The sequence below is a fragment of the Zea mays genome, chromosome 4 (genome assembly GCF_902167145.1).
Source record: "Zea mays cultivar B73 chromosome 4, Zm-B73-REFERENCE-NAM-5.0, whole genome shotgun sequence".
Classification (NCBI taxonomy): domain Eukaryota; kingdom Viridiplantae; phylum Streptophyta; class Magnoliopsida; order Poales; family Poaceae; genus Zea; species Zea mays.
Genome location: NC_050099.1, coordinates 221,637,357 through 221,648,246, shown reverse-complemented (window position 1 = coordinate 221,648,246; position 10,890 = coordinate 221,637,357). Strand labels below are relative to the sequence as shown.

Here is a 10,890-nt window from a genome sequence, read left to right as displayed (position 1 = left end):
GCCGGTCTTCAGAATCTTCATCCCCACTTTGCACATCATAGTCATCGCTATCGTCAGAATCTTCAGACAAATCCGCCATTATTTCCTTTGTGATCTTCTCTGTATTTGTTTTTGCCATAGATTCGTAAAACCCAGCAAGAAAAGGGTCCACAACTCTCTTCTCCTCGGACATCTTCTTCTCTTCAGACATCTTCTTCTCCTTAGACATCTTGTGTATATCACGAAGCTCGAAAATCAAGCGAGAGCTGATAGCAAGAGTTAAAATTTTGAGAAAATAACGCAAGCAACAGAAATAGCGTAGCAAATATTGCCGTTGTGGGTTCCTATTTATATGTCTAGTGCATCGCAACTTGGCGGGCCCCAATTGTCATTGACTTTCGCTATTCTAGCGAAGGGAAGGTGTTTTTTCGGACCTTCGGCAAAATGCCTTCGTTCACGTCGCAGTCTGAATTTGTTAGAAACAAGAACAAATTAATACTGCGAGGGGCTACTGTTGGGGGCCTTCGTGTTCCGAAGGTCCTAAAAACACGACTAACATGTTTTCCAAGTATAATATACTGTAACAGGAACCTTCAGCTTTGAGATGAAGGTGCACACAGTATGAAAGGCGTGGTCTGGAAGAAGGATGAATCAGTTTCGAAGCTATGAATGGAGAAGCTTCGGCTTAGCGCAAAGATGGTGATGGAGAATGAAACTGACCTAAAGGGGAAAAGACTTCTTAGTCCTCGACAGATTACTCCTTAGTCTATAGTAAATGTCAAGGACATGGATGTAATTTTACCCAGGCTGCGTCCTGTGCCTATAAATAGATGAACAGTAACACCGTACTGTTCACGCTGACTTGTATTCATTCGCACGTCACTCTCGGATTCTTACCTTTTGTCAAGCCAAAGGTACAAATGTAATTCAATATCATCACTGTTTATTCATGATCATATAATGAGAATATAAATAATATAATGATTTGATATCATTATTCATGTTCTTTATATGTCTCATATGTTTTTGCTATTCATTACATATTAAGATGATGAAGATTTGCCCTTCATGACCTTCGTCTGAAGACCATTATATCCTAAGGAAGATAATGCTTCGAAGGACGAAGGTCTTTAACCATTAACATTTGTGTTGCCTTGTTCTTAACTCATAGCGTTTGAGAACAAGTGACCAACACCAAACATGTACAATCAAGTGAACACAAGCTCGGATGAACAATATAAACACGAGTAGACTTAGGTCCTAGGGTGGACTAATACACCTATGGGTTCGTGATTCTCTATGTATTACTTATCTTAATAGATTACATAACTTAGTTGCATTTATCTTAATGAGACACAAAATTATACCAGGGATAGATTCATACATTACATATTATTAATCTCACAAAGTTAAACATCTAATTACCATTAGGGTTTTCTTTTTAATAAACAAACCATCACTAATACTAATCTATAGTATAGGCATAAAAATTAATATATGTAGACAGTGAATGATTATAATTTAAACAGATAGAGAATAATCTTATGAACATTTTGCAATTTGAATCACTCAATTTGGAGTTCATATGAAAAGATATGAAATAAACAAGTTTTGGAATTCAAAATACAAAACTAGGTCTAATTCTGTGATTAACTAAAAGGCTAGGGTTCTTTCTAGAAAATTACAAGGGCCTGCACGCGAAAACCAGGGACTGCGGGTTGATTCTCGGAAGCCGGAGGGGCTATTAAGCAAATCTACCGCGTGAAGGGGTATCGGCTGATCTCCACCGTGCGATCGCAGATCAACGGCCAGGACTAGATCTAAGCGAGCAAGGGCGCACGTGGACACGAGCGTGGGCTAATAGGCGAAGCAGGGATGTTAGTGACCTATGTGTGAGGCGGACTGATCGGCCGGGCCCAGCTATAGAGCGCGAGCGAGTGCGCGGATTCGAGCGGCCAGATCTGAATCGGACGGTTGAGATCGTGTCGGGTTAAATAGAAGCCAGGCCGTCAGATCCTAGATGGACGCCTAAGATCTAATGGCGAGCTCGAGCTGGGTTACTGGCCTGCTCACGGCGGCACCTCCCATCTCCAAGGCGAAGTTTCACTGCAGGCGAGGGCACGACCACAGCGAGGGTCTAGGGCATGGGGAAAGGGCCTAGGCGAGTTCGGGGTGACACAACGGACTCAGCCGTGGGCACGAAACCGACACAGAGGCACCAGAGGGCGCGGTCCACGACGAAGTAGCCCAATGGTGGTGCACATCGACTTCGACGAGCGATTGCGCTTACAGTGGGACAACAAATGGGAAATTAAGGGTGTGGGGAGTTTGCTCACCTCGAGAGGGGACTCTGGAGCGCTTGAGCAACGACGGGGACGCAGGGAGGCCTTGGGTCAATGGCGGGGGAGCTCTGGCTGCACAGTGAGGGCCCGGTGAGCGGGAACCGGGAGAATTAGAGGGGTTGGGGGCAAACCAGAGGGTGTCTCGCGTTGCTGGCGAGAAGGCGGAGCTCACCGAGGCAACGGGCGCGACAAAAGCTCGACGGCGACCACGAAACGGACAACGGACCACAATGGAGCTCCACGGGTGCACGTGCATTGCGAGAGAGAGGTGCGAGGGGGTCTGTTGAGGGCGCAACTGAGCAAGGGGAGTGAGTGGGTGGGTGCAGGCTCCAGAAAAGGGGTCAGGCGCATGGGGGAGTGACCGGGAAACACGTGTCGTGGACGTGTCCATGGCTGAGAGCGCGGGTGGGAGGTTAGGGAAGGGGAGGTGGCTAACAGGTGGGGTCCACGAGCCAGCAAGGGCGAACGCGCGAATGGGCGGTCAGCGCTGATAGAGTGGTCTCACCGTGCAGCGAGAGAGAACGGGCGCGTGCGAGAAAGAATCGGTGCCGACAGGCCGGTCCCACCGGGCAGCGGGGAAGAGAGGGGGAGAGAGCGCGTGGACACGGTCGTCGCTGAAACACGCTTTTTGTTTTCCATGTAATTTGTAATGCCTTTTCTTTTTATTTTCTCTATGGATTTCAAATCAAATTCAAATCCAAACTAATTCAAACATGTGCATCAAACAAAAGAATAATTTAGGCTCAGCATGATGCAACATTTCATGACTCACATAGGTTTTTGATAAAATAAGTAATTAATCCCTCACCTAATTGACTTAACTCTAATCAAAAGGGAGACAGATGAAGTCTAGAGAGAGACAAGAGATAACACCTGAATTTGGTAGTCATTTAGAGAAAAATTTTATACCCCCAAATTCAGGGTGTTACAGATCGGCTCATCAGGATGAACCATTCCCTCGGGGGGCTATTGCTGGAGTAGAGGTCGAACCAGACCTCGATCTACAACTTCGTAAACTTGCCTCGGCCATAAGTAACCTTGACCGAATGCAGGACCAAATTAAGTCGAAGGCACCGACGAGGTCTCCTCAGATAGGGAAAGGGCGAAGGCTAACGCGGGGGCTGAAGGCGAGGGCCCGCATCATGCGAAGGGCTGAGCAAGGGAGCGAAGACCCCTCCCAGCAAGGGCTGCAAGAAGGTCTTCTCTCGGCGAAGGTCTCAACGACTTCGCCCTAATCGTCAAGAACGGATCTACAACTGCGACGTCTATGGCTCGGATAAGGATCCACCCCGCTCTCGGGTGGCCCCACTTATCAGCGGTCACCAAGGATAGAAAGCTTGGTGTAACTAGGGTTGTGTGTACATGCACAACTCTGTATTACCACGTTGTACAACATATTCAGGGAATGTAGCAGGTAACCGAGGACATGGGCGTATTTAGGCCACCTACCCCCGGTTACTCTATAAATACCCACTTCTTGTAGCTAGATGGGACATGCTTAGACATATGTGCTCTCTGCATACTGTTTTGTCGTCCCATCCACTTGTCACCTCACACCGCTTCCGAGTGCTTGAGCCCACAATTTTCAGTACCAACACCGTGGAAAGGTGATTATTGGCAAAGTCATTTCCCAATTTGTTGATGTTTCAAGGTGAATGCGATCTTCAATAACTAAAAGGCTGTCTATTTTTGGTTGCTTAGAAGCTTTTGGATGTTTACATCAAGAAATGTCTAGGGCTCGGTTGGGGATTTGTCAGGTCATGTTGCATAAAAATTGTGACTTGTGAGATATTGATGTTGATAATAATATATGTATTCTTTATTTTTATATAATCATTATGCATTAACATGTTATCAAATAATTTGTGTGTCATCCTAACACATAAATATTAGTAAAGGGGTGTTTGAATGCACTAGAACTAATAGTTAGTTGGCTAAAAATTGTTAGTAGAATTAGCTAGCTAACAAATAGCTACCTAACTATTAATTAATATACTAAAATTATCTAATAGTTGAACTATTAGCTAGGATGTTTGGATGTCTCAACTAATTTTAGTCATTAACTATTATCTTTAGTGTATTGAAACACCCTTAAGGCAATTAGAGGGCTGGAAGTTAAGTGTGTCTATGCCTTTAGGCCCACTTATTTTGCATCTAGCAAAGCCCAAACCTGGCCGCTGGGTCAATCAGAGCCTGTCAAATGCTCCGTCGCCAACCGCGCCTCCCTGCCGCACCCTCGCCGCCGCTGGCTGTGCTCCGGCGAGCCTTCCGCTCGGAAGCTGCCCTCGAGGCCATCCGATCGCACTTGCACTCACCCCCATCAAAGTCCACCTCAACATCCTCCGATGCGGACGGGGACGACAAGGCGGCCCCCGCCAGCCTCGCGCTCTACAACTACCCCACCTTCGCTGGCGCTTATGCCGCGCTCGCCGCCCGCCTCTTCCATCAACGCGTCCGCCGCCGCCTCCTCGTTCTCCCTTTCTCCTCCGTCGTACCCTTCAGGTTGGTCCCCGCTCGTAGCTCCCCGTTTCTCATTTCACTGGTTCCTAGCAATGGTTGTTATCCGCGTGTGCGATTGTTTCTGTCATGACGGCTTGTGCTCTTGAAAAATTAACTGATCGATCAGAGCCGAAGACTTTAAGGATGCGGGGTTCCAGACGTGCTATCTCTTGGACTTCATTGGGCCCAAGAAGTTTGCTTTCGAGCTCGCCCGATTCATCCCCAGGTGTGTTTCTAAATAGGATGAGTTGCAGCAAAAATGGGTCATTAGTTGATGCTTTTCATTGTACGGTTTATTTATTTGCAGTTAGTCAATGGAACAATGATAAATTGATATAATTAGTTATTGCTACTGCCGACAATATTCAAAAGATGACATGGAATAATACTAATTAATTAGTTACTGCTGCTGCAATGTTTTACAAAAGAAGTTGCATTTGTATGCAAGAATCAAAAGAAAGGAACATATCTACTGTTAGTTTACAAGCTTTGCATTTTGATGATAGCAGTTTATAAAAAAAAACTTGGCCGGTTCGGTATTAATGCCTGGGGTCGGCACTCAATGATACACACAACCCACTGATGGCTAAGAAAAGACCGAAACATTGGTCCTGTCTGAGAAAATCTCTGAACCCTGGCCTCCCATCAGTAACTGGTCGGTGTCATTAGTCCACTATGCAACGGCCCAACCGGAGGGTGGCACACATGACATTGTAATCCGAGAGCGGATGAGGCACAACGAGGGGATTTTTTAATCAAACTAGAAAATTCGCCCCTAAGGGGAATCAAACCCGGGACTTGGAGGTGCTACTCGCAAGCCCGTAACGACTAGGCTAGAGGCCCTTTCGCTGATAGCAGTTTATGAAGTAAGTTGTTTACAATCTTACAACACTTGAAGTTGCTAATGACTCCATACCGCCCATACTCATGTATATAGTATACTTGCTCAATGCTTAACATCCCTTAAGTTTTCCTTTTGGCTGATGTATTTGTTTCATTACAACAAATACTGTGTTATCAGATCTTGTTTAATTGAGCAACATGGTAGAGGGGTATTAACCTCGTTACATGCCAACTCACAGTGTGAAAGCATTTGATCACCGGCAAAGTACGCTTGCAAGAATCCCCAAGTTGGGTCAGTGCCCAAACAATGTGGAGCTTCATATTGACATCTCAATAGGCAGTGCCCGGTCTGTATTTGACTATTTCTCCAAGGAACTAGCAGGAACAAAGTCTGATTCTGTGAGTAGAGAAAACATTTCATTTATGTTCATTATATTGTATGATTAAAAGAAAAGTGAGGATGTTCTATGTCCACACAGCGAATGTGGGAAAACTTGTTGGAGCAAGAACATGTTGAGCGAGTTTCAAATGTTCTTGAATGCATAGAGGATGCAGACCTGCGACGGTATCAGCTACCTAACACCAAGGAATTTCAGACAGCACTTAGGGATGAACGCGCAAAGTTAAACTGTGTCACAAATCCTCATGTTTTTGAACAGGTTTAGCACTATCTTCCCCCGTCATGCTTGTTGTTTGTAACTTGTAAGACCCTCATCTTTTAGCATGACATGGTCAATGATTGCATTATTGTATTGGTACCCCACACAGCTTCTACAACTTGATGTTGGCGATCTGCTTACTAGGGAGAAATCGCGTGTTCGTGGCCTCCTGCAGTCTGCAGGGGCGTTCATACAGAAGCCTTTCAGGATTCAGCTTGGAAGAGGGTCATATGGTGAATGCTTGGTATGTGAACAACATGCTCTTGCATTTTCTACTGATTCCATCACTTGTGTTTGTCTACCTTTGATAGCTTCCTGATGCATAACGTACACAGCACAGCTCTTTTGATACTGAAGCCAAAACTGTATTACTTTAGCATTGACAGGTAATTCTTGCATCCATGAGTGCTCTTGCTTTAGTGATACTATGCTACTAGCTAGTGGAGATAGGCATTTTTGTTCAAATTCGAATGCTCGTGCTTCAGCAATTGAGCCTTATGTTCTCATCTTTAATTGACGGATACCTTCTTCCATGCTCCAAGAGCATAGTATAAGATGTTCTGTTCAGCCTTTAAAAGGTGACTAGGCGTCCAGGCGAGTTCTAGGTCCACCTGGATGCCTAGGTGACAAGGCGCCACTGTTTCCCAGGGTGAGCTGCAGGGGCGGAGCCAGAAATATAATATAAGGGGGACCGATCAATTCATCAATATTATATGATAAAAAAAATATCGTATAATGTTATTAAGTTTAAGCACTCGATATGAAATAAGAATTTTAGATCTTTATTAATTATTTTAGTGGATGAGTCCATTTTCTAGCTAATTGATATATTGAATTAAAGTTGTGACGCAAGAACAATATTAAAATAATAAAGACGATATAACGATGAATATTCGACTGATGAGATTCAACTTTTATATAATGACTCTAATATTCATGAGGCAGCTAACAATTTTTGAGAGAATTTAAAAATCCAACTAGCCTCGAGGATTCATGAAAATTCGTCAAACTACGCAGGTACACGTCAAATTTGTTGTGTACACACCAATTATAAGGTGACAACTTTAGTTGAAATTTGTAGATTTTATTATCCACGAGATCTAATGTAGTATGTTTATAAGTTGCTGGCGCTCATTCTGTTGCTTCGCGTGATCACCTTTTTTGGACTTTGGTTGTGGGGCTATGGCAGAGGTAAGTCAAGTGGTCAGCGGTAATCGCAACTGCCTAGCCAGACGATAGAATGAATCATAAAGGGGTGAGGTTTAGATATTAGCGTCTGAAGCGAATTAGGTTTGACGTTTTATGCATTGATTGGTCATTCAACGAATATTTTATCTTATATTATTTGTCTTTTTTAGACTTTGGTTGGCATACTACATCATAGTTATGGATCATGTATTACTAACCACTATATTACACATTTGATTAATTGTGCTGCACAAAATTTAGAGTATATATATTTATACACACAAAATTTAGACTATAAATATATATATATTCTTGTATATGTTGCAGCCTTGGGAGGGGCCATGGCCCCTGCCGGCCCCCCCTTGGCTCCGCCCCTGGTGAGCTGGGTACACCTGGAAACAATGGTTCTGTTGTAGTAGCTCATGCTTGCCCAGTTTTCTGAACTGGACTTCAGATGCAAATTGATGGAATGGTTTTATGCTTATTTTTAACCACGTGTTATGGGATTGTTGCGTACCTGACTGTTCCTGAACTTGGCTGGATGCTTGATTATGACCAGCTCTAGAGACTGGCTCTATATGGCTTATATAATGTTATTTTTGGGAAAGTATCATACAATCGGTTTTACAAATGTCTCATTTTCTATACTAAATATTTTTTATTATTTTTATCATACTATAAGGCAATCAGAGCAGATGGACAGACACAATTGAGCCATGAAATAGCTTTGGAGCTAAGTCAGAGGAGTGCTGCTGCTGGACTAAGGTGTGAGCTCTATTGAGGTTTAACAGAACAGATCCATGCCGTTTTTGTGTTGCTTTGGTAATTTATTGAAGAACATTTCCCTTTTCATCAAAGGCCGATTGGAGCAGTGGTCTTCATGCAACGGGGTGTCCTGAAGGTTTGCTTGAGGACTACTGACAGTACAGTTAATACATCAGAGATTGCAAAGGTGTGCCACCATCGTAATTATGTTCTTTTTAACTATGCATGGCCTTTTAGTTGGATTTGATCGTTCATCTCTGCCACATCATAAAAATGTAGGCATATGGCGGAGGTGGAAAACGAAGTTCGAGTTCATTCACTCTAAGAATGGATGAGTTCAACATCTGGACTTCAGTGAACTCATGAATTGAACTGGAGAGGTCACATAGTGTTCATACTGTGGGAACTCGCAACCAGCTCATCTGGGCATGGATTCCCTCAGTGGTGAACATGTGAAGATGGGGTGGTCTTTTTGTGCTCCGGTATGAGAGGAAGGAAAACAAAATCTTAGTCTAACCTACCATATTGATATGAGCTTACAGGAGAATAATCTCTTCGATATGAATGACTGGAGAGCAATTTGGAGGCATAATGCTTAAGCCGTTCGAGAGAAGATTTGATGCCTTTAAATGAAAGGTTTGCTGGTACATCAAAAGACGTATTTTATGCTCTTTCTAATCTTTCTCCAGTAGACCTATGCGCTTAATTTTAGAGATGATAAGGGTGGTGCGGGCCGAAGATCTGTCATACTCCTAGGGGCCAATTATAGCTTACACTTATGTTGTTATTAGTTTTAAATGCTGAAAATACATGGAGATGCTTAGCTCAGCTCAGCTTGGATATAACTTGGTTTCTATCCAAACTAGTACTTTGCTCCGTAGGGAATGCATCTGGCAACGGAAATTGTTAACAAGCTCCAGTAGCAGAAAGGATCATCTTCAATTATTGTAATCCTGCTCCTTAATAATACATTCTTGGATCTTGCTCTGGGCTTAAAAAATCTGCATCTCCAAATTGTTCCTCGTTGCGAACAATTATGTAATACAGAACCTTAGAAACTGGAAATGTTCATTCCGTTCCGGTAATTTGGGAATGATCTGTGTTAAAATCCTTTTTAAGTGCCATACCGTGCACTATTTTTCTGTTTCTCAACTCTATCAATCCTAGAACTTATTTCTGTTAACTGGTTAGTAAGGACATGTACAATATCTTAAGAGCTTGTTTGGTTATTGTCGTTTCATGTGGATGGATTGGATAGGATTAATATAGATTTTAACTTATTACAGATTTAAACTGACTCAATACCATTCAATCTATATGGAAAACGAACCTATCGTGGAGAGTATCTAAGAGAGCAAGTGTAAAAAAACACAAGAGACATATCGTAGCGAAGGAACGTCTTTAATACGGTTCTCTAAGTCTAAATACGGTTAAAATCGTACAACCTATGTAAATAAGTCATATTTTGAGGGTTTTTAATGATTAAGATACATGGTTTAGATATATTGGTCGTATGAATGAGTTTTTAGGTGTATTAGTGCTTGGAGAATCGCAACGTAGTATCTAGGTTGTATATACCTAGCACACAACAAACAGATCCCAGTCGTTGTGTGCAAGGGACTTGCCCCTTGTACGATCATGCGCACTCAGACAACTAGCAAACGGACGTGACCACATCGTGGAGAATAGATGTGACCTGACGGCTGCCTCCTCTTCGTTCTCTTCACTTGTATTTATATTTATATGTTCTAGCAATAAAGAAACTCTCGGTTCTCATTTCCTTACACTATTCAAACAGTTCAAATACGTCATTAGCACTTGCTTTCACCATGGAAAGGCCACAAGACTGAAGGAGACTCCGACGAACTTCAAAGAAAGATATGAAAGAAGGAACCATCGGGTACGTAATGATCTACAAAGGTCTCTCTATTGCCCTTCTCACCTTCATCATTCAGTTGTTGAACGATGGCCATCGTCATCGGCGAGGTGGTGATGTCGTCACAGGCCGACTTCTGCGTGCTATACATCGATGCCGCCATACCAAAAGGCACCAAAAGAACACCGCTCGGGCCACACTTGACCCTGAGCGCGTTCTTCGGACCAGCGGTGATCCCGGCGTGGGCCCTAGTAACGCTGCACCGACATCTCCAACTCAAGCATTCGTACCATTGCAAACATCACGCCAAGACTGGTGGGTGCACCTGTCGTCGCCTTCGCCGGAGCGGGAGCAGTTGCGGGAGTCGAGACCCAACAACTACTCTGTCCGATGCGGTACTGCCCCTCCATGGATGGGGTCGTGCCCTACTCACCAAACGCGGACTTCATCAGAAGAAGACACCTCCGCTGTCGTTGTTCGATTGAGCGGACTGCTCGTCCAAGTCTCCTCTCCTGTGCGCCCTCATGCCTAAACACGGCTAACTACGCGGAAGTCGACCGACCCTCGCGGTCGTTCCACCGGCCAGATCGCTCCATCTTTGGTGTCCATCGACAACCTCTTCCTCCTCCGACGATGAGAGGATCATCTTAGTACTCGACAATGGGGTACCGCAGGGGCTGCCTACTTCAACCCCTGACGCCGACCCCTCGGGAACGGCCTCATCGCCGGCACTCTTGAG

General features: G+C 44.1%; 1 protein-coding gene across 2 annotated transcripts; it reads left to right on the top strand.

Moving 5' to 3' along the window:
• Positions 1–4,481: 4,481 nt before the first annotated feature.
• LOC100384101 (uncharacterized) lies at positions 4,482–9,494 on the top strand. 2 transcript variants are annotated; one of them, XR_004857611.1, is made up of 9 exons: positions 4,482–4,823; positions 4,948–5,046; positions 5,903–6,062; positions 6,143–6,322; positions 6,432–6,566; positions 6,658–6,708; positions 8,193–8,275; positions 8,369–8,462; positions 8,555–9,399. XR_004857611.1 is itself a non-coding variant. In NM_001176692.1 (8 exon segments), coding segments are annotated over 8 exon segments (1,140 nt in total). In that variant the 5' UTR covers positions 4,510–4,521; the 3' UTR covers positions 8,642–9,494.
• The last annotated feature ends 1,396 nt before the right edge of the window (positions 9,495–10,890 follow it).